At 42.2% G+C, this 19,619-nt stretch overlaps 1 protein-coding gene across 6 annotated transcripts in view; it reads left to right on the forward strand.

Annotated features, from left to right (window-relative positions):
* The first annotated feature begins 313 nt into the window (after positions 1-313).
* Positions 314-19,619, forward strand: part of KANSL1L (KAT8 regulatory NSL complex subunit 1 like) — a 67,740-nt gene continuing 48,434 nt past the window's right edge. For 5 of the 6 annotated variants that reach the window (XR_008748367.1, XR_008748369.1, XR_008748371.1 and 2 more), the window contains exons 1-2: positions 314-444; positions 7,370-8,487. Coding sequence is in view for 1 of the 6 variants with exons in the window: in XM_055811756.1 (XP_055667731.1) it covers positions 7,400-8,487 (1,088 nt within the window). In the remaining 5 variants the exon portion in view is untranslated. The remainder of the gene's footprint in view (positions 445-7,369; positions 8,488-19,619) is intronic. The other variant, XR_008748370.1, reaches the window with a different exon arrangement.

Here is a 19,619-nt window from a genome sequence, read left to right on the forward strand (position 1 = left end):
AGTTATTACCCCCAGTAAAAATGCTAGTAACGATTTTTTATTATTATTATTTGAGCACACCGGGGGTTCTGTCAGCCCGGGCATCGTTCCCCCTCACCGCGCCGAGCGGGAGAGGAGGAGGCGGCGCTCTGCGCGCCACCGTCCCCCTCGCGCCGCGCCCCGCGGAGGCGCGCGCGCGCGGCAGGGGGGCCATCCCCGCGTCAGGCGCCCAGCCAATGGCGGGCGGTCGCCCCCGCGCAGAGCCCCGCCCGCGGGCGCGGCGGATTGGCCGCGCTCCTCCCCTGAGCGGCGCGGCCCCCTCCCCCTGCGCGGGGAGGCCCCGCCCCGCCCGCCGAGCTGCGCTTTAGCTGGGCGCGGACTCTTCAACCGCGGCACTGGGAGCCGCGCCGGGCGCCGCGCGGGCTGGAGGTGGCAGCGCCGCTGTGGAGAAGCCGGCGGGCGGAGGCAAGCGCGGGGCTACGCGGGGCGGCCGGGGGCGGGTGGCGAGGCAGCCGCTGCGCGCCAGCGGGGAGCGGTGCGGTGAGGGCGAGGGTAAGGGGCGGCGGGGGGGGGGGGAACCGGGGCCGGGCGGCGGTTGGTTCCCGCGGCGGGAGCGGCTGTGGCGCCGCCAGCGCTGGCGCGCATGCGTGAGGAGGAGACTGGGGTGGGGGCGGGGCGGGGGGGGCGAACGGCCTGGGCGCGGGGCGGGGCGCGGGGGCGGGGCGCGGCGCGGCGGACGGTAGCTCCCTCCGCCGGCACCCAGCGGGGCTCCCCGGGGGGGTCCCGCCTGCCCCCCGCTTCACCGTGCGAGCGTCGCTGCCCGCCCGACCGGCCGACCCTGGCTTCTGGCCGCGGTGCCGCCGGCCCGAGGTGCCGGCTGCTGTGCAGCGCCGGCGGGCTGCGGGCACGCAATGTTGTACCGCCTGGCCCTATTTTTAATGTTTGAGCCAGTGGGTGGGAAGCTTTAGCCTGCCTTTTCATGTGCGATTTTTTTTTTTTTTTAATTCCTGAGTTAAAATTTCCTTCTGATCTAAAGATTGCCACAGATTCCTTTGCCTTCGAGTGACCCTGACCGAGCTGGCTTCCCAGACCACTCACTCATGAAACTGAATACTTTAGATAAAGTAGATAGCAAAGCTCTGGACAGCGGCTCAAATCCAGGTGCGACCCTCAGCCTTCCTTGAGGTTTCCTGTGTGGTCTTGAGCTGGTCTTTTAATCCACTTTGTGTATCAGCTCTGCGGTTGCAAAATGCTGAAGCGTTTCCCAAAATAAAGTGTAGCAGTGACTGAGGTACTTGATACTCATCAACAATGGGAAACAAAGTAACCGGTTAAAAATTAAAATAAAATACAGATGACTACAGTCTGCTCTTTGTCAAAGGCTAGATATTTCCCCCTTTTTGTGCTTAATTTAATAAAAATAAGGTATTAAAAATTAAATTGGATAAAGCATGGTTATAATGCTAGTAGCTCTACCAACTCAGAGGGCTAGTCTGTGTGCCTTAGGATTGTCCTTCCTTATTGGTCCACATTGTGAAATCCTGTAAATGTTTTGGGGAGTTTAAATTCCAGTCATCTTAATTAGTGTCTGAGAGCTGAATGGGTCTTGTTTAAGACCAATTTTTATGGCCCTCTCTTCAAAGACTGAAATTCAAAAGGGTAACTGAAATGTAGATATGGACTTTACAACGGAACTAAAGGTATTACAGATACTTATATTAGAGACATATGTACAACCTACTTAACAGAGGCACCTGTCATATACTACAAAATGTGTTTGTTTAGCACATGTTAAAAACTACTTGAGATGTTATGTTACTAATATATGGTATTATAGACTGAACAGGAATTAGTTGATGGTATGGTAATAAACTTGGAAATAATATATGATTCTCTGTTCAGAAGCATTTATGAACAGGGAGAAAAACAACTCTGTTCAGAGATTTTAATGAGTCATGGATTTTATCATAAATGAATACTAATGAGCTCCACTTGAAGTATGTGCTTTTTGATGGTTTTTTACGATTAAAACTGTTTGGGTGGTCTGTATTAAATTGAGTTCTCTTACTGTTCAAAGAGAGATACTTTTTAGGTGTGCACATGTTTTGTTGGGTTGTGGGGGTTTTTTTCCAAAGAGGAGGAATTTGTGCTTATATTTTCTGGGGAGTGCAAAACACTGGAGTTTGCAGTTTCATCTATACAGTACTGCCTGCAGTGAATGCTGCTGAAAGCTGAGACTCCCCATGTAATCCTGTTTGGGTTTTGTGGGTTTTTTTCCAATCTATTAATAGAACAAAATACTAAAATGCTTAAATACACGTCATGAGTAACTGGGCTGCTTTTGAACTGAAAACAAAAGCTGCCTACTGAGATGGTTTTTTTTTTTTTCTTAAAGGCTAGTCCCAGGTGTGTTAAATGTGGACTTTTTTCCTTTTGCTTTCATACTCCTAACCAGGACATACCCAGTGGGACCAATATCTCTTTTGCAGTCATTGCTGCAAGCTATTCTGTGAGAAAATGCAGATTATGCTACTGAGCTGTTCTCTCTATTCTTAGAAATTATTATGATCATGTAAGTTTTGTGAAAAATTGGGAGAGGTAGGTAAAGTATACCCAAGTGGATGCCTCCCACCAGGCAAGGCTTGGAGAAGCTGGCCAAAGTCAGCGCCTGCATGCTCAGCTCGGCGGTGGCTCTCAGTCCTGGCAGCACAGCTAAGGCAGTGCCACAGTAGTGCTTGTCTGCCAGAGCACTGCTTTATTTTTGTCCAGCGATTATCAGGAAGGCTGTCCAAGAGGAGCTAGGGATTACGGGGCAAACAACACAAAGCTGTAGGGAACCAGGTTTTGTCAGTTGTGTTGTAGGCAGATCAGGCTTGCTCATGTAGCTGCCATCTCATCTGCAGGTTTCCTCTAAGAGGCCTTAAAGCAACTCTTGGCAGTTTGAAATACAGTATTTTTGAACATTCTAGCTAAGCTTGATTTTGGGTGTTTCACCAGATGCTGTCTGCTGCCAGTTACTTTGCTTTGCTTTTGAAATGCCTTCTAGACAAGGAATAAACATTGGAAGTGCACTTATCTGAAACACTGATAATCTATGAATAAACTGGAAACAGCTGTATTAATTTGAAATGTTATTTGTAGGCCCCTGGATCTGAAATAGTAAATGTAAAAAGCTCCTCCTGATCTCCAGGAATCTCATTATTAGCAGGAAAGCTTCAGGTGTTTGGGATGAGGAAACACAACTCAATTTACAAGGAAAGAAGGCTGGTACAGAGGAGCCTTACAAACCCTCATGCAAATGTAGTTTTATTGTCATTGAAAACGAAAAGATCACAAACAGAAATCCACTAAAAGACAAAACAATCCTACCCGCCTTCCCCCCAGCAAAAATCCCCCAGAACATTGTCTGCAGTGTTGTGTAACAAAAGTGATAGTGTTATGCAAGGGGGGAAGAGTCAAAAAGTGAAAAGGACTATAAACAAAAGCTGGGAAGGGAATGCCACCCTGTGTGCAGGCAGGTTTGTGGTTGGGTTTTGTTGTGTTTATTTTAATAGGGTGCTGCTAGTTACCAACATGAAGACACTAGTTTCAGGATTTAGGCAAATTCCGTTGAGGTAAGTCTGGTAGAGAAGGGTGTAATGTGGAAGTGTTGGGTAAGGACTAAGAAAGTAAACAGAGGTAGCAGGGGGGAGGGGAGAGGAGGGCTAGAGGAGCAGGGGTCCTTGGGGAATTAGGGACCTGTAGTGGCCAGAGAAGGGAGTGGGGTGCGGGGTGCAGGAGCGCTTGAGCTATGGTAAACTGCAATTCCCAGCTATATCCCCCTGGGTAATTAAGGCATTAGGGGAGGATAAGCGTAAAGTCACTTTAAACATCAGTTGCTGCACTGTGCGTGTCTGGTACTTGTTTCTTCCCTTCCCTGGTACTTATTTTACGTCAGCTTTTCTTTTTACGATACTTCTTAGTCTTTCAAGCAGAGTACATATTCAGCAGATGAAAAGCAAAATCTTTGCCAGTTTAGTAGCATTTCAGCTGTTCTGGTTTTGAAACCTCAAGTAGTACACAATGGAAAAAATCCTTGAAATGGTTTACCTATGACAAAAAAGCTTTTCCCAGAATAAAAATACAGAGTGTTCCTAAATACCATGTTGCAGTACTTATCTTCTCTCCCTCTGCACTTCCCACCCCCAGCTTTTCCCCCCAGCAAATTATAGGTTTGGCTCTGGAAGTTCACTTCCAATAAAGGTGGAGTGAAATTATTTTTTCTGCTTTCTACCAAAATGAAATTAAATGTGTCAAAATGAAAATTGTACAATTCTTGTGGAGCCAAGTACTTGTACAAAAAAAAAAAAGTTTTTGCAGCTGATACTTTGTTTTTGCTCATATACCAATGACTCTGTGTGGTGGTGGGTGGGGGTGAACTTGCAGAAATGCCAAGAACTGGAGACTGGGACAGTACCAGCCTTTATAAAGTCTTTTTGATGCCACTGAAGTGAGAGCAACACACCTGAAGTGTCTCACATGACTATCTTCAGGGCAGACACATTGTGTGAAGTTTGCAGGTTGCTGAGTAAGGAGTTAATTGAGCAATTTTTCTTCAAAAGCATTTTATTTATTTTTTTAGCTATATTGTAATTTAAGCATCTTTTGACAGGAGCTCCTAATTGGTGGTTTGTTGGTGCTCTTTAGTTTAATGTTTGTGGTTCAGTCAGAGGGTACTTTGATTTCTTCACCTCTTTCCCTTATGGGGGGGGGGGGGGGGGGGAAGTCCCCCAAACTCAAAAAAATCCCTTAAAATAATTTGCTAATTGCAGTAATTGCAATTTAGGAAATTTGAAACTGTACCAGAAGGGTATGTAGTATTTGAGGGACTATGATCAAGTTAAAACACAGCACATTGAAAGTTTTGTGCTGCTAGTTTTTTGAATAGCCTTCATCTTCATATAGGTATGAGATCCACATCTCCAAACTTCTTGTTTGCTTGAGCAGCAGCTCTGCTATGTGTGAATGTTTCCTGCCTTTCAGGAGTAGCAATCTATGACTGTTAAACCACTTGGGCTAGGTAAGGTAGATGGTGAAATTGGAATAGTTATAAACTCATGGCTCAGTGTATGTAGATATCAGGCTGACAGTGTTTTTCTGAGAGAGCTCCTTGGAGTTCCCAGGGACAGATCTAACATGGGGATTCCCCTGAGTCCGTAGAAACCTCCCAGAGAAAGTGTGGGCTTCAATTCTCTCCCCCTTATATTTTAGCCATTCTAAATCACTTTGAGTTACTATAGTTATTTGCCATACGTTGGGGAGGGGGGTGGGGGCAGGGGCATGGGCATAGGTGTCTGAATCCATACTCCTTTGAATTTAAAAATTCTTGTTACTGCTAGGTCTTAAAAGAGTGGAAAGACACAACTCCACAAGTCAGCCAGATGCCGAGAGCATTGCCGAATCACCAGAGCCTTTGTGATTTGGAGCTCCAGATCTTGTCAGTGCCTTTCTCTCTCTGATGCTAGTAACAGGGCTCTTACTGAACAGCTGTCCACCGGGGAGGATTTTGTGCTGAACTCCTCTATAGTTTGAAGTTACTGGCTCATTGATAAAAGTTAAAATCCTGAGGATTTTAATAGCATCATTTAGAATTAGCATCAGGACCACCAAGCCTGGTCCCTGTGGTGCTGGGTAGATAATGTACAGAGATGAAAACCTTATGGTTGAAGTATATGTGAAGCAATGAAAGGTGAATAAAGCATATGGAGACTGTCTAGGCAGTACTGGAGCATGTGGCTCTTTGTTTTTCTTTGTGTTTTTAGGGTTAAGGAGAAAGTATCCAGACTGGTACTTCTCAGCTCCTTAGGTTTCCACACCTCCCTTTGAATGTTTCCACCTTCGGTGTGAAACCTGTAGTTATAAACAAGCTAAGGCTTCAGACAGGGAGTTTTCTTTTCTTAAGACCCATACATGGCAGTCTCAGAATCATTGACCCCTTATGGGATCTGCGCATTGAAAATTGCTGAGCTAGGCAGTTGCTGTGGAGATCAAAGAAACTGAAGACTTTAAAAGGACGGCAGTGGAAACACTGCTCAACTAGTACACCAGTTAAATAGAGAATTTACTGTGGAATTACTGTGCTGCACTCACTTTTGTTAGTACTCTCTTACTGCTTCTGGTTTTGTCTCTAGCTTCTTAACGAAGAACTGACAGTAGCTTATCTTTCAGGCTTCTCCAGGCTGTGTTCAATTAGATCTTTCATAGGGTCTATTTAACCATCTCCTAAACAAAGCTGCAAGTACAGCATTAAGGCAGTGATTCCTGCTCTGTAGGCTGTGGAATAGATACAGCATGACATAGCAGTATAGCTGCTGACAAGAAGTGGTAAAGGCTGACACTGGTCTTTTGATCCCACAGTTTGGGAACCCTTCCTCTAAGCTGTGGCAAGCCACAGGCAAAAGGGTTTGTAAAGGAAGAGTGTTTGACTTTACTGAAATTGTTATCAAAGAATATTGTCTGTGCATTATGCAGGCAGTGCCTGATGAATAAAACTGGATATAAAGGCATGGGAATGATTTTTTTTTTTTTTTTTTAGGTAACATTTAGAACTTACAGCTCTCTGGTTTTAAGGCATTAGTCTTGATGATTGGTTTCTAAAGTGTGTTTGTGAGAATATATAGTAAATTAATTCATCAAATGCTTCCTTTTATGTAGATTTACATTAAATACATTTCTCCCAATAGTGCCTCTCAGTTTATTTCAGAGTGTTTCATCATGTGGTAGGTGTTCAGCTTTGCTGAACTTGTAATAGGTAGCTGCTGCATAGCTCCCATTTCTGTGATACTGTTGGTGCTGACTCATTTAAGTATTAAAAAACCCCAAACTGGAATGAAAACTAAACACAACTCAAAAAGTAACTTATCTTCAGAGCAGATTAAAGTAAAACCCAGCCAGAGTTCTGGGGTGGGAATTTGTGCATGTGCATCTCTGTGTGTGCATGTACTTACACATACACTCGCACACACATTTTAAAATCCATCCTTCTGGTCACATGGCTTATGGTCATGTTTTCCAGTTTGGGCAAGGTTAGATGACAGTCTTGAACTTTGTGAGTCTTATTTCTCAGACTGATAGGATCAGGAATGCAATGAGGTATGAACACTCGCTCCCCTGAGAGGTAAAGGCTTTCATTGCACATGAAACAATCTCTGAATGAAATAAAGAAAAAACAGAAAGAGTATTCATTCTTGTTTGACTTGGTAGGGACCATAGTCTATCCATGTTCTTTAGACAATGTCATTTTTTTATGGGATCTTTGAATAATGTCAAAAGAATGAAATATCTGACAGAGTTGTTGTATTTGTACTGTGTCATGAAAATGAGAAATTTACGTGGCCCGTGTTATTTTCAGGTTTGCTGTAAACTACCTACCGTAGTTATAATGACACCAGCCCTCAGAGAGGCAGCAACAAAAGGTCATGGTATCCACTTGTCACCTTCTTTGTCCTCTAGAGCTATGGAGTCTGATACAGCTTTGTGCATGGAAAATTCCAGAGCAGTGGAAGAGAAGATAAAAGAGGACTCCATCGCACAGATTACTTGCTCAGTCCTGGGGTTCCCCACTGCTGAGCCCAACCTCAGGAATGATATCTTCAGTGTGCAGAATTATGGTTCTCCACCATCCTCCAAGCACTATCAGTCTGTCTTGTTAATGAGTACAAATTCTGCGTTTAGCAACAAAACCGGTAAGCAAATGAAAGCGGGAGAGCCCAGTTGCTCCAAGATGAGAAAGTCATTACATAATGGTGCTGACACATCATTTGGTCAGATTAGTCATTCAGAACCTGAGGAACAGGTCAAAGGGGAAACATTTTCAGAGACCACATCTCCGAATTTGGCAGAAATGCAGAGACTTTTGGATTCAAGTGTAACTGAATCCAGTAGTGCAGAAGAAATGCAGCTTTTAAATGGTAAATGGTACAAGAAGAATGGTTTTTTGGGTAGGGCTTTGGAAGTCTGCGCTGAAACAATAAAAGGGGATTTATTACACCAAATTCTTCATGGGCCTTCAGAAGGGATTTTGAGCTGCACCCCAGAGGAGGTGTGTGCTCGCTTACTCCAGTGTGTCACTAAGCAACAAATGGAAATCAGTCGCGCCAAAAGAACTCAGAAACGTTTACAAATGCTCCTGGCAAAGCATGTTATCAAACACTGTGATCAGCAGCTGAAATGCTTCGTGAAACATCAGCTACAAAGAATGAAGGTTTTCCGTGAGCCAACCAGATTTTTGAGCGGTAGCTCCCTCAGGTGCACTGAAGGTTGGCATGAAAACAGCACGACTACTTTGGAGAGTAGTTTGAGTACGGACATACAGAACGGAGTTAGCATTGCACCAGGTGAAGTCCGGGGGTTTGCACTTTCTACTGGAGGGCTGCTGTCTCGTGTGGAGAAGGATCTGGACTCTGATGCAACATGTAGCAGCTCAGATGAAGATGGTGAGGAACAGACTGTAAGAACAACAGTGGAAGCGTAAGTGTTAAATTCCTGCTAGACTCATGTGCTTCATGCTTATAAATCAAGATGGAAGGGTCTAGACCTGCAGATTCCTTCTTGTGTGAGTAACCTCACTCAATGGATAGTCCTACTGAAATGAGCAGGACTACCTGTGTGAACTAGGTTTGGCAGGGGCCAGAGAGAAAGTAAGCACTTCTCCTAATTACAGCATTTAAGGAATGGTTACTAGACTGTAGAGAGCTAGATTTTGTACTGCACTCTATCAGTTTGCATTACATTAGTACTGCTAATTATTCAATACTCAGTTGGTGCTGTAAATCAAATAGTGTTAGCAGTGCTGTTAATGATATTTTTGGATGGTATGAAAATAATTTTAATTTTATTCTGGAGTTATTAAGAATTAGTCGATGTTAGGATCTTGAAGTCCACTGTGATGTGATCAATAGTAAAAATGAACACCTGATGCAAGTGTCAAGCCATCCAATATTTGGGGATTATATACTGAAAAAGTTTCATTCTTTGAATTATAATTTTAAAAATGTTAATTTACTTACTGCAGTTATTTTGCTACTCTGAGTGAAGCTAACAGTGGTGTTTTTATTGTTGCTGGTATCTTTTTCAAGAACCAGAGGGAAATTAATAACATTAATATTGTCTTGCATTGGCCCAGCTCCTGTCAGCATAACCTATTGTAGGTTTGAAAATCTCTGATGGTACAGCCTCTTTTGCTTTTCTTCCCCCCCCCCCCCCTTACCTTGCTACATTATTAACGCAATCTCTCTGGTCAAGACATTTTAGCAAGCAGTGAAAGGACAGCTGCTTTCACCTTCCTACAGCTGGAAAGAATGGAGTATGTCTTAAGGACTGTTAGGAAGTGACAGTCAGGACAGTGACACATGGAACAGAGCTTCACACAAATGCAGGAGCTGGGTAGGAGCTTCATAGCACCTGTATTTCTAGCACTTTAAGTCAGGACTGGTTTTGTGTTTCCTGATCTCTTATACTTTCTGCCGTTAGGGAGTGTCCAGAAAGACTTAAGAGTGACACTGGTGTTTGAGGAAAAATAAACACTTAACATATTTCTTAGTCTGTTTCTTGAAAAGCATAATGTTCAGAAGAAATCAAGGAAGCTCCATCTTAATTGGAAGAGAGCTGTGACCTGTTACATGTTACAGCTTCAGTTGGGGAAGCTTCAGTATAGCGTGGTTGTATCAAATCGCTGCTGTGTTCCGTTAAAGTCTGTAGGCCTGGAAATCAGAGAAGAGAAAAAGTGCAAAGTAAGAACTAGTTTTAATTTTATTTTACATTTTGTCAGAATGGTAAATACTGTACCAAAGTCCAACCAAAGTGTGATGACTTGCCAGCTAAGTTAGTATCACCTTAAATATTTGAGTTTGCAAAAGAATTATTCTCCCTTTGAAATATTTTGATGAAAAAACAGCATTTTTGCCTCTTCCCAGCGTAGGAGAATCCACATTCCTCTCCTAGATGATAATAGCTCTGCCTCTGGGATTCTTATCTTGTGATTACATGAACTGAAAAAGAAAAACTGATGAGAAACTCTTGATTCTTGAAGGGTAGTGGATAATGTAAAACTTGGACCGAGCTTCTCTGTGAAGTTTTTCTTTTTCTTTCTTGCCAGGGACATTCAAGTTTCCAACTGCCTGTCAGTCTTCTACCTTTACTTCTTCCTGTGGCTTTTGAATTCCTGAAGTTATCTTTCCACTTAAGGCCTACTCGGGTTGTTCTATTGCACTGACAAAAAATCCACGGAGGATTATTAAATACAAAGGCACCACCTTTGGTGCAGGAAATCCCCAAGCTGCTGTTGCTGGCAGCTGAGGGTGTATTCTGGAGAAGCACTGCTCCCTCCATGCCTGCCTGCCCTGTTGTAAGACTGTTATCTTGGCCACTGCGAAGAGGCAGGAGACTGGGTAGATCATCTATAGTCTGACTCAGTGCAACCCTTTATTTGTGGGTTGGTTTTTTCCCTCCCTTTTTTATGTTCTTACTGCTGAACAGCAGTCGGGCAGCAACGGTGACAAGGTTAGCGATGTACATTAGCTAAGGCCTTGCAGCATTGGCACTGTGAGGATCACTGCTGTTTGAACTGTGCTGCTGGGCCAGCAAGCTCAGAGTTAAAGTACTACCTAGTTTAAGTAGAAGACTCTTGTCTGTTTGTAAAGGCTGAAGCAATAGCTTGAATTAACATTGCAATGAGGACTGGCTGTCTCTTAGTTGAATTTGTCATTATCTTCAGCTTGGAATGGTTTTCTTCATTTCTCCAACTACCCTAAGATTTGTCTTTATGGGTAAAAAGGCTGCACTTTTTCTTCTGGGTGACAAAGGTAAATTGATTATCACCAGCGCAGCTGCTGAGATTTGCAGTTTTCTGAGGTTTACCACTTTAAGGCTTTTTGGATTGCCTTTCACCTCGACAAAAGAAACAAAGTTAACATCCATTTCTATTTCTGCTAAGTGGATTTACATTCTTTGAAATGCCTTTCTGTCCTCAGGAATTGACTCTTAGTGCTTTCCAGAAATCATGTGATCATGTGGGTGAGAGAACACTCGTTTCCTCTCCTGTGGCTTATTTTTCATAGTGAAGACTTCTACTGACCTGGAAAGACTCTTCTTGTGTGATATTCTTAATGCTTAAACTGTAGATGTTATCAGGTTCTGTTATGCACTGATGAATGGGAAAAATGGTTTTGTTTTGCCTATATCACAGTATACTGATTGCATTTAACTTGAGGGTATAATCATGTTGGTGGCTGGTCATTGTCGTGACTGCAGTGCTTTTTATCCTTTTTTGGGGGGGAGGAGGTGTCAATCCAATGTGCATGGGGGGGCAAGAACCTGCAGTTACCATGTTTACCTGAGAACAGTCTGTTTCCCATCAGGAGGGAGAAGTTGATTCCGGCTCCAGTTCTTCACGGTAGGAAAAAACCTGGAGCTATTTTTAGCATTATGAACCCGTTCATTCTCATTATCCTGAAAAGAGTTTTACTCAATGAGTGTTGACATAAGCTTTTCTGAGCTGTATCTCAATGCTTTGTGTCTCAGGTAAGATTGTCTTTATCCATCTATTTCAATACCATTGTTGTTTAGTTGCAAATGGCTGTTACAAGATATTTAGACCATTGTTCATCCTTTGTGCTTTACATAGGTGCTGTCCTCAAGACAGGAAAGATCCTTCATTTGTTGGTGAATTCAGTTCTTCTAGTTGACAATTCACAGTACTTATGTCTAGAAACTCTAGTTTCTAGAATAATTGGAAAGCCTCATTCCATTTCAAGAGCTTAATCGAAACACATTTGGTCCTTTGAGTATTTACTAAAAAGAAATAAAAAAAACCCCAGTTGGTTCTTCTCAGGAATTTTGTCATTTTGCTGCTAGTGTCAGCTCATGAATGTCCTTTAACCTGCCACTTTTCATGGAGGATTTCTTAGGCAAAGCACCAGATTTCCATCAGTAATTTGTAGTGTATTCTAGTACCATTCCAGCTTTGGGTGCAGGAAGTTCCCAAGATGCTCATAGGGGATACGGTAGTACTCCCCTTTGGTTTCTCAAAGGCAGAAGTTAGGTGCTGTTCGCTAGCTCCCTTTTAGGCATTAGCAACCAAAGTGGATGGAGGGCCCAAGGAGGGCATCACAAAGCTGATCATAAGTAATTCCTTCAGGAATTCACAACTAACATCAACCACTTGAAATGCAACATGGACAACATTTCACCAGCTGAATTTACTTGGAACTTGTTGATCTTTGTGTTTCATGAAGATGGAAGATTATTCATAGAAACAGTCACAGATTTCAAATAAGGTGAATTGGGGGAGGATGTGAGCTGAAAGTTTTCAGCAACACAGCTCTACTCTGGGAGCTATGTATTACATCCTTCCAGGCCAACTTCACATTGTTATTTGTGTATTTTGTGCGTATTCCTGATGTGTTTAGGAAGTTCTCGTTGTTTACAGTGTACTACAGAAGTCCAATGCTGGGGTGGTTATTTGAGAACCTTTAAAGTTGCAGGGTGTAGAGTTCTTCTTCTACACGCACTATGTGTATGATCTTCTAGAATCAAAAGATAGATCATCTCTGGGGTTTGTCAGACACAGCTGCTTGCTCTATCAAATAGTAATACATGTACCTAATTGATCAGGGAGAAAACCTGCTTACAATAGATTTTTCTGCAAAGTAAGTAGCTCTGTCTACTCATGAGAAGTCCTGTGCCCTGTTTCTCTAGTCCTCCTTCTCCCATCTGAATACAGTCCTTTTGCATCATTTGGTGGGATTTTTCCCTTCAGAGATATTTTCATGCTTTTCCTCTGATTTTTTGGAAGACATGTTTTACTGATTATCCTCCAGCAACCTCAGGCCTGATGAAGAAGCGCTATTATATCTTTCCATGCTCACAGAGTTTATTGTGCCTGGAAACATTTACAATGTGCAGAGATAGTACCCCCCATTCCCCCCTTCTTTTTCCCTTAGACTGCTAGTTGGAAAGGGAGAAGATGGGAAATCTGCTTTTAGTACAAATACTTGGTTGGGAGGGGAGCAGTAAGGCGGAGAGAATACAGGAAGGAAGAAAATATTATGACTAGTATCTCCAGTTCTAATCTGTTTGTTCTAGATTATTTTCCATTTTTCCTAGCATTTTTTCTCATGGCTAATTGAGCAACATCAATGCAGTTCTGCAGGCCTCACTATAGAAGGCACTGCTCAGGGGCTGGGGTTTATTGCTACTCTTTGAGCCACATTATAAGGGGAAGCTGTTTGGTTTTGCAAGGTCAGATCCTAATTTTCCACTCTGAGCTGTAATTTTGCTTCATACCTGATCTGAGAAGTCAGTTCTGTTTTTGGGAAGAGGAGGAAGAAACTCTGCCAGGACTAAATACTGCTCTCCGTTTTTCTTAAGCACAAAACCCCAATTGTTTCCAGTTTTTAAGACTTTTTTAGTTTACAGGTCTGGGAAATGTCTTATTTGCATAGAAAATTAATGTGAGGGCTTTTGAATAAGTATAAATTCACAGGTGCTAATAATGCTGATTTTGGAATGGTTTATACATTGCTTTTTCATTAATTCCGTTCTCTTAATTCTTGGCTCCCATCACTAGGATGTGGGAGGAGAATTGTTACCAGGGAATGAAGGAAAAGATAGCTTTATATTACCTTCTACTTTTTACTCTAGGGATACATGTATTATATCAGAATATGTTCAACCTCACTTGGTTGGATTTCCATAAGATGGATTTACAACTTCTTTAGGGTCCCACATGCATTTACTGGTTTTCTTTAGAGATCTCATGTACAGTAATAATAACTTGCTTTTGAGCAAGACTTCCTTCTCACAATACCAGAGTAATGTTCTTGTGAGTGAGGATTCTGATTTCTAACCTGTAATTACATTAATATTTTTGCAGCTGCTGAAAGCAGACTGAAAGGTTTTAATGAAAGGCAGAAGGTTTAACAAGTTGTAACCTGCAAGGGAATCTCAGAGCCAGGAATGTCAAAGCTTTTGAGCTAGATAGGTGTTGGATGCATATTAAATAAAAAACTTGGCATTACTTTTCTGAATGGCAATTTAATACACAGTGAACATAGTATAGTAGAATAGAAAATAATATCAGACACACGCGTGTACATGGAAACCTCGCATGCTTAATTAAATGGTAGACAAGAGTTTAGTGCTTAGTGTCAACTGCTGATTAATCAGTGCTTTATGGCTAGCTTTTTTTCTTTTGCTGTGAAATGTGTTTGCTTTAATTAAAATATTTGTTTACAAACAATAGTGAACTGTCTTTTAACACCTTGTAAAGTGAGGGCAGCATTATTTCATTTTATAGATAACTCTGATTTCATGAGAACCTACTTCAAAGGGATACATCCAGTGCCTTTGAAAATCAGCATACGTGGGCCCCTGATACAGGAAATCATTTAAATGCTTTCCTTTTCACATGAAATAAAGAAGTGTGCGTAAAGATTTCCCAAAATAGGAATGCTCTCCTGTAACAGGGTTTCATTCATACAGCTAAATATGGGTTAGGAATGTAACTTTAGATGTTGGATTTAAAATATATTGACCTGTGCTCTTTTTTACTGAAACTGAAATAAGTGTAAATTATTTTATTTTCATCAAAAGATTTTACCTAGCTGTTGTGGGTGCAAAAAAGTTTTCTGTTGGGAAATTTAAATCAATTTAAATTTCAGTTAGCAAAATTTTAATTACTGATTCTGGTATTGAAAAAAAATAAACCTGAACATCCATGTTTGAATATATGAGCATTATAACACACACCCCTCCCTCCCTGCCCAAGGGGGTAGACTGGGAAGCAGTGAAACTCCACCCCAAGCTCCTACAAAATGCCCAAACCAAGAAGGCTGCAACTGTTCAAACCTACGTTCATTATAGTCTCCACTCCCTGTTCCTGCAGACCAGACTGTAGGGTTTTAACCTTGTCACAAACTCCATCCCTGCCCTGCAAAGCAGACAGCCAAGTACTAGTTGGTTCCTCCTCTGCTAATCGAAGCGTGCTTACAGCAACTGCAGGGGACCCAAAGGACTCTGTGATGTACCGGTGTGTTCCCAGGGCAGATGCCAGGTCACTGCTGGGGCAGCGCTGCGAGGGGCTCACCCCGACCAGGGCTTTCACACTCGGCACGGCCCCTCTGCAGCTTCCTTTGGGTCCCGCAGGTCGGGTGGGTCCAGGCTTCAGGGCTTGGAGTAGGACCTGTCCCAGCTCTGCTCAGCTGCCCTCCCACCCAGAGGAGTGCTTTGGGGTTCTTCCAGCTCTCCTGTTAGCCCATTCCCCACAGCACCCCCCCGACAGTGGTGGGCCTGTTGTTCACACCACCTGACATCAAGGCACATTCCCCTTCAGTGAGGTGAGGGACAGCAGGAGGTGAAGGTTAGTGTGTGATGGTGCTTTTGCTGCTGTTGCTCCCCGTTTCTCACCCAATTGCTCTGCTGTGGGCTTCCCCCACCAGTCACAGCCACTTCTGAGTCTCCTCTCAGTCCTGCCTGGGCAGTTTTCCCCTGTTCTGCAGGGCTGCAGCCCCTCCACTACCAAAAACCAGCTGATGATTTCCAGTGTGTCTTGGCATGCAGGTTCTGAATCAACTGTTAGTTGTCTATCCAAAAAGTCTCAAAAAAGAATATGCTTTGTATTCATTTTGACATTGAAATCTGATACTGTATATAGCTAAGAAAGAAATTAGTTATAAGCTGGAATTAATTATGTGAATTTCACCTATTCCTTTTGAGAACAGATGTATAAATTTGGGGACCAGCTTCAGTGGCTGGACAGCATTGATATGCTACTTGTATGCTGTAATAACGTTCCATTTGCACATGTCTTTAAAGGAATATATTGTAAGCTCTATCGTATTTTATGTTGCGCGTGAGATCCAGACATAGCACTACTTTCTTGATTTCTTTTTCAAGGCCAGTTGTGTAATAGTTACAGAGATTTCTAGGCCTGTGTTCCCGGTGTTTTGTTGTTAGTCTATTGATGTTGTGCCATTTCAAAGGCAAGAAAAGAATCTTGTTTCCAGGCAGCCCTGGTGTTCCTGAAGTTTCTTTCTTTGCATGTTAGAACTACCTGCTTCTTTGCTCCATATTGGTCTGATTTACAGCATGCTGAGGTTTAGTGGAGGAAATTGGGGATGCTGGGGGAGCCAATGGAATCTTAAAAATTTATTTTTAACAAAAGGCATTAGCAGATTTGCATTTTGCAATGTATTTTTTTATTTTATTAAAAGAGAAACTGGTGCTGCTTGTTCATCTTTTGCAGGTTTTTACTTCTTGGGCAGTTAATATTCTAACTGACCCCACCTTCACTGACCAATCTGGCCTTTTATCATTAACAGCTCTAAAGAATTATGTAAACAGAATTGAAGATGACAAGCACCTACCAGCCATTGGAAAAGTTCAGCACTGTAACAAACAACACTGTTTTAAGAAGCTGAACTTTTAGTTTCTTTTGCTAAGCCCTAAATTGAGTTACCAATGCAGTGCAAGTATAACAGTTCAGTTTCTGATGTAAAACCTGTAGTAATAGCGTGATTCTTTGCAGAAACCCTGTAGCAGGCAAGTATTGGCTGTAGCATCTCTTCAGTTTGGAAGATGTGATTTCTCAGATGAGAGAGCATACAAAATGCTTATGAAGTTTCGCCTTTGCTATCCAAGCGCAAAGACTTTTCCTTTTTATATTGTCAGATTTCTTCTACAGCCTTTTTTTCCTGAATATTGCTTTCCTCTTCTCCCCTTCCCACCGTCCCTTCTAAACTTACTTGTGGAAGATGTAAAAATCTTACTCTGTTGCAACTTGATTTTTTTCCTCCACTCTAGTTCTGTACTACGAATTTTCTCTTCAAGGGAAAATCACAGGTAATGGTTGATAATTTCTGGTATTACTGCATAAATACTTCAGGCCTGATGGTTTAGCAGAAATATTCAGCTGGATGAAGTTTTTTGGTTTGAGAAGATAGATTGTATATTATGTGTTAGTATCAACATATGTTATTGGATGCAATTCTGAAAGTTATTAAATGGTAACAGCATGTCAGCGATGGTGGGACCAGGCGTGGGTGCCAGAAATTGTTGTGATAAGCAGTTGCCGATGTCTGTAGATGATAGGGAGAACTGTAACCCATCTGTTCTGAAGCTGTGTAGTGTTTCAGAGGAAAATCTCTGCCAGGTAAAAAATTTCTGTTAAACACCAAAGAAGATAACAACCCTGGAGGCTCCAGAAGAATGACCTGATTGCAGATCTTTGCAGAGATTGCAGTATAATTTTGAGTACCAGAGAACTTCCTTAATTGACTGCTTTTTTAATTTATTTATTTTTTTCCAGGGCATAGCTTGACTTGGTGCTGGTTGTCACAAAACAGCAGCATATTGCTCTCTGCAGTCAGACTGCAGCAAGCACTCCTGGATTATCTGAGCAACGACTGATAGCGAACTGTCAGAGTAAATAGTGTTTTGTTGTGTAGTATTGATCAGATATGATACCAGAGGATGATATTCGTTGCAGTTTGTTTTAATCTTGTTTGCACTCTCGAATGCATAGGAGAGACTGAGTTCATAAAACAGCACTCAGTTTTTTTAATCATGTGGTTATTATGGGTTTAACCGTTAACTGGTCCAGGGGAATTAATACTTCAACAGCAACTGAAGTTAGTTCATTCTTAAAACAAACATTAAGTAGGTGTGCTGGAAGAATTAGTCCTTGAGAAAGCATTTACGGGTCATTTCATAGTTGGACATGTTTGTTCAGCCATTACAAGTGTTGGAAGTTTTTGTTGGAGTGGGCATTTTTATCTTGTGAGTAAAATCTAGATAAGATTGTCTAAAATACATGCACTACATATCTGGATTCACCTAATTTAAATTTTTCATATGATGCCATCTCCTAGTTTTCATAGGTAATCTCTTATTTACTGTCAGTGTTTGCAGAGAGAAGAAAAAATGGACACATTAAATTTTACCAGCGTGTTGACAGAAGGTATCAGAAGCCCTGTGCTCACCTTAATGGCTTGCAAGAAAATGCTTGTATTCAGGCCAGCTGCTTTGTGAGCATTGCCATGTGTAGTCACAGGAAAACTGACTGTAGTGTAAAATTAGGGGCAGCTCAGGAAATTCACAGGCTTGCAGCTCTGGTCGTGGGAGAGCCCCACACCATACTAATATGCTGTTGAGCATTTGTGATAGAGTTGCCATGTGGTGAATATTAACTGGTTTGTATTTTTCTACAGCTGAGTGAGCGTCCCAAGAGAATTGGGAGCTCTGTGATTTTTTTTTCCCCAGTGTGTTAAGTCTTATGAAATTCATTGTGAGTCATATGCTGTCTGGGTAGGATTTAAACATCTGAAGGACTTTCTGATTTTTTGCTTTTCAGTTGAGTCCTTCATCAAATGATAAACTTCTGCCACTGTTTTCAGTGACTCCCACCAAGGAATGTAATTAGCTCTTTATCCTGAGTGTAATCAGTCTATAGTTGTATGAGTTGCTTCTTGCTCCCAAATACTTCACTGTCACATGGTTGGCAACAGGCCTTTGATGGCCCAGGAGTTTCCAGTGAGAGGAGGAGATGAACCAGCAGGGATGGTAGAGGTCAGGATCATGGAGGTGGTCACTTCTGAGCTAACTCTTCTGGAAACTGAATGACAGAACAACGTGGATTAAACTGAAGGGGGACACGGCCTGGCAGAAAGATCGAAATACACTGTGTTAGGAAACTGAGCAGAAAATGTAATCAGAAATGAGGGAATAACTGCCATTCTTACGTTTAATGCAGAATTTTGGAATTGGAGAAATTTTTTCCACCCTCACTATGTGGGTGCCTTGTTCTCTGGGTTGTTTCAAGTTTGAGGATGGTGTAACTAGAAAACGCTGGTATTCTTCAAAAGCAACCTTTTGGAAGGAGGCTTGTGTTTTGGGTTGGCAAACCTGCATTTTGGAGTTTTGATGTGGGTCTGTTGCAAGCATGCTCCTTTCCTGTTCAGTAGGAAGCATCCTGTCATTGTCCTGCAGAAATGTCGTGGTAGGGTTATATTACTTGTTCTCACTGTGAGTTACGAGGCTGGAAGGCCTTGATTTCCTTTTAATTTTCAGGTTATAAGATACTTGTGGAGAATCTTGCCTTGGGCACAGGACTGCATGCTATAAAACACTCTTTCCTATGCTCACAATCCCTATTTGAATCCTGGATACTTAACAGAAGTATCAATCCCAGGTTCTGTATTTTTTGTGCATTTTAAACACTACTGTGTTTCTGCTTCATTATTTATCAAATAATGATCAGGCTTCTTGTTTTGTTTGCTTATAAAAGTAAGATATCCCTAAAAGATTTAAATTCCACCCCTTTTCCTCTCCCGTAAACAACAAACAAAAAAACCCAACCAGACACAAAACCCAAACAACAGTGTGTGTATGTAGCACAGCAAATTTATCTTGGTTAGCATTAAGGTTGCCTGGTTTTGAGGACAGACTGATCTTAGGTATTGGACAACATAAATCCTACCCACAACGTAATGGAGGCACTGGAAATGCTTCTCATAGTCCTCTTGCATTCTGTGATGCTGCTTTAGTTACATAAAAGCATGGTCTGTTCTCAATTCTTTTTTCTCTTTTGGGGAAGTTGAGAGGGC

This window comes from Falco peregrinus, chromosome 8 (assembly GCF_023634155.1).
Source record: "Falco peregrinus isolate bFalPer1 chromosome 8, bFalPer1.pri, whole genome shotgun sequence".
In the NCBI taxonomy this organism is placed as follows: Eukaryota; Metazoa; Chordata; class Aves; order Falconiformes; family Falconidae; genus Falco; species Falco peregrinus.